The 3,072-nt window shown below is 62.3% G+C and overlaps 1 protein-coding gene across 1 annotated transcript; it reads left to right on the top strand.

The window, feature by feature from the left end:
• Positions 1-250: 250 nt before the first annotated feature.
• MRGPRG (MAS related GPR family member G) lies at positions 251-2,648 on the top strand. Its single transcript, XM_033121307.1, has 2 exons — positions 251-318; positions 1,288-2,648. Exon 2 carries the CDS (start codon positions 1,318-1,320, stop codon positions 2,176-2,178), a length of 861 nt encoding a protein of 286 aa, XP_032977198.1. The 5' UTR covers positions 251-318; positions 1,288-1,317; the 3' UTR covers positions 2,179-2,648.
• The last annotated feature ends 424 nt before the right edge of the window (positions 2,649-3,072 follow it).

Below are 3,072 nucleotides of genomic sequence, written 5' to 3'. Positions count from 1 at the left end.
GCTGGACATGGGGGTCCCTTCTGCAGCTCCCTCCCATCCATGCACCCCATGGGGGAGCACTCATGTGCTTGAGGCTGCAGTCCAGTGAGGAGGTGCTGAGGAAGAAGGGGAGGGACGGGTCAGCCCACACTGAGGAGATCTCGGTCTGAGCTCATTCCTGGGAAGGGGGAGCACACTCCTCCCACTTCCAGGGAACTGGCCCACGGGCCAGCCTGGCCCCAGGGGACACACGAGAGGATTTAGAGCCCAGGAGGAGCCCGGGCTTGCGCCCCGTCTGTGCAGCTGCCCAGCACATGTCAGAGAGGCACCGACCAGCAGGTGAGAAGGCTCAGAGCCCCTCCCCCAAGGTGAGGAGCTGCCCTGCTCCCCCTGGGTCTGCCTCAGACACCCCCTGAGGACAGTCTGGCTTCCATGGAGTTGGGGAGCGGGGCGTGGGGGTGGAAAGCAGACTGAGAGGCAATACTTAAAGCCAGCGCTCGGGGTCCTCCTGTGAGTGGGGGGACCGGTTCACCCCTTCTGAGAGCTCTTGCAACAGCCCATCTGGGCATCCCACTCCCCATCCCTCCCCCACCTCCCCCCTGGAGCGCAGCCCCTCCCCTCCCCTGCCCAGGACAGGCCTCCCCCACCAGTAACTCCCAGCAGGGGCCAGCTCCCTTGGTATACACTGGGGAACAGGCCCAGAGAGGGGAGGGTCAGCACAGCCTCCCCTGACACCAGAGACCAACACGGCTCGCAGGGCCCAGAGGTCTGCGGGGGCAAAGGTGAGAGCCCCCACTGGGGACAAGGCCAAGCACCCAGAAAGGAGCTGGTGAGGACGCTTGGGGTGCCCCTGAAGCAGGGGGCTCAGAGCGGGTGGGCCTTACAGGAGGAGGAACCCAGGGAAGTGGGGAGGGGCACGGGTGCTGGGGGGCCAGCAAAGGTGGTATTAGACGTGTATTAGGTGGCCTCCGTCTCCCTGTCTCCCTCCCTTCCCTGCCCCCGCCCATCTCTCCCCACCCCCGCACCCCCTCCCCTCAGCACCAGGGTCCTGATGACCCCTCAGCAGCGTCTTCCCGGCTGAGAACAAGGACCAGTGTGGACGCTGGGGAGGGGGTGGTGGGCACAGGAGAGGCAGGGGCTGCTCTCAGACCCTCTGCTGCCCCAGCCCAAGTTCCCTGTGACCAGCTCTGACTCCCCCGCAGAATATCCCAGAACGAGGCCCCCGGCCTGGACTAGAACAGGACTCTTGGCCTCCGCATGAAAGGTGGACAAATGACAGCAGCAGCAATGTCTGTCGCTTCCTTCCAGGGTCCCTCGCCGGTTGTCTAGCCAGTTAGGATGTTTGGTCTCTGGACAACCTTCACCAGCGTGGTTTTCTACCTCACGCTGGCTGTCAGTCTCGGGGGGCTGGTGGGGAATGGGCTCGTCCTCTGGCACCTTGGCTTCCACATCAAGAAGGGCCCATTCTCCGTCTACGTACTGCACCTGGCCGCCGCCGACTGCCTCTTCCTCTGCTGCCACGTGGCCTTTTCCATCGTCCAGGCCGCCCTGGGCTCCCAGAACACCCTCTACTTCGTGATCACGTTCATCGGGTTTGCCACAGGGCTCTGGCTGCTGGCATCCTTCAGCCTGGAGCTCTGCCTGTCCGAGGTCTTCCCCACCTGCTACCAGAGCTGCCGCCCCAGACACACGTCGGGCGTCGTCTGCGGCCTGATCTGGGCCCTGAGCCTGCCGGCCGTGCTGCTGCCCGCCCACGCCTGTGGCCAGCTGCGGGCCGGGACGCGCCCGCTGGCCTGCCTGCGGTACCACGCAGCTAGCATCACATGGCTGCTGGCCCTGGCCTGCGTGGCCTGTGTGGCCGGGCTGGTCCTCTTAATCTGGGTGGCATGCTGCTCCCGGCGCCCACGCCCCAAGTTCTATAGCGTCGTCCTGGGCTCAGTTCTCCTGCTCTTCGTCTGCAGCCTGCCCTATGTCCTCTACTGGAGCTTGCGGCCTCTCCTCAACTTCCTGCTGCCCATATTCGCCCCACTGGCCACCCTCCTGGCCTGTGTCCAAGCCAGCTCCAAGACACTCATCTATTTCACCTCGGGACGTCAGCCGGGGAAACGTGAGCCGATGAGAGCGGTTCTCCAGAGGGCCCTGGGGGACGGGGCCCAGCAGGGGGTTGGGGGGCTGTCCCTGCCCATGAGCGCCATATAGGGGTGCTCAGGCCCCACCCCTCGCCTGGCCCTTCCAGGACCATGTGTGCCCCACCCCACCCCCAGCTCACTTGCCCTGGTTCCCAAGGACCGATGAGTGAGACCGGAGGTCCTGACCCCCCATGAGGAGTCCAGGAAGGACAAGGGAAGCATGAAGAAGACTCACCAGGACAGCGGCAAGGACAGACACCCTGCAGCCAGAGCCCACTTCCCCAGCTCCCACCTCATCCCCACTCTGCCACGAGCTCATTCAAGGGAAAGTTGAGGGCAGGGCGTGGAAGAGAAGACTACGTGGGGGCCGTCTTGGCACGCTAGGGCCATAATGTCCTTCTTCCACTAAAGAGCAGTGGACCCTGCCCTGACTCAGGCAGTTCTGGGAACACCAAGGTGATCGCACCGGGACGTCCCAGCAGTGTCCTCACAGGCCATCAGGTGGCGCTGCTTCTTCACCAAACGCTTCCAAAAGTGGGTTTACCGCAGAAGAGCAGTGCCAGGCTCAGCCCTCCCCTGTCCCTTCCAGCCCCACTCGCCAGACCAAGGGCCCTGGACATCGTGCTGCCTGGAGGGGGCTCTTGTCCCCAACCCCCATCCCCAAGTTTCCTTCTTCCCCAGAACACTTTGCCCCCACCCTTGCAGACCCTGCCCAGCCAGTATTTGTTTGTCCTGGAGAAAGAGACAAAGAGACACAGAGAGAGAGAGAGAGACAGAGACAGAGACAGAGGTGTAACTGAAGCCACGCTTTTTAGCTTTCAAAGTATAAATCATTGTATGTGTTTTCTGATGATTAAAAACAATATATTCATGGTCATTGTCAAAGCTTTCAAGCCCCACAGAAAATATTAGAAAGATACATCACTGAAACCCTTTGGATCCAGAGAGAGACATTCTAGGTGTC

This window comes from Rhinolophus ferrumequinum, chromosome 11 (genome assembly GCF_004115265.2).
Source record: "Rhinolophus ferrumequinum isolate MPI-CBG mRhiFer1 chromosome 11, mRhiFer1_v1.p, whole genome shotgun sequence".
Classification (NCBI taxonomy): domain Eukaryota; kingdom Metazoa; phylum Chordata; class Mammalia; order Chiroptera; family Rhinolophidae; genus Rhinolophus; species Rhinolophus ferrumequinum.
The sequence above is the reverse complement of the archived record's forward strand: the minus strand, read 5'-3'. Positions and strand labels throughout refer to the sequence as shown.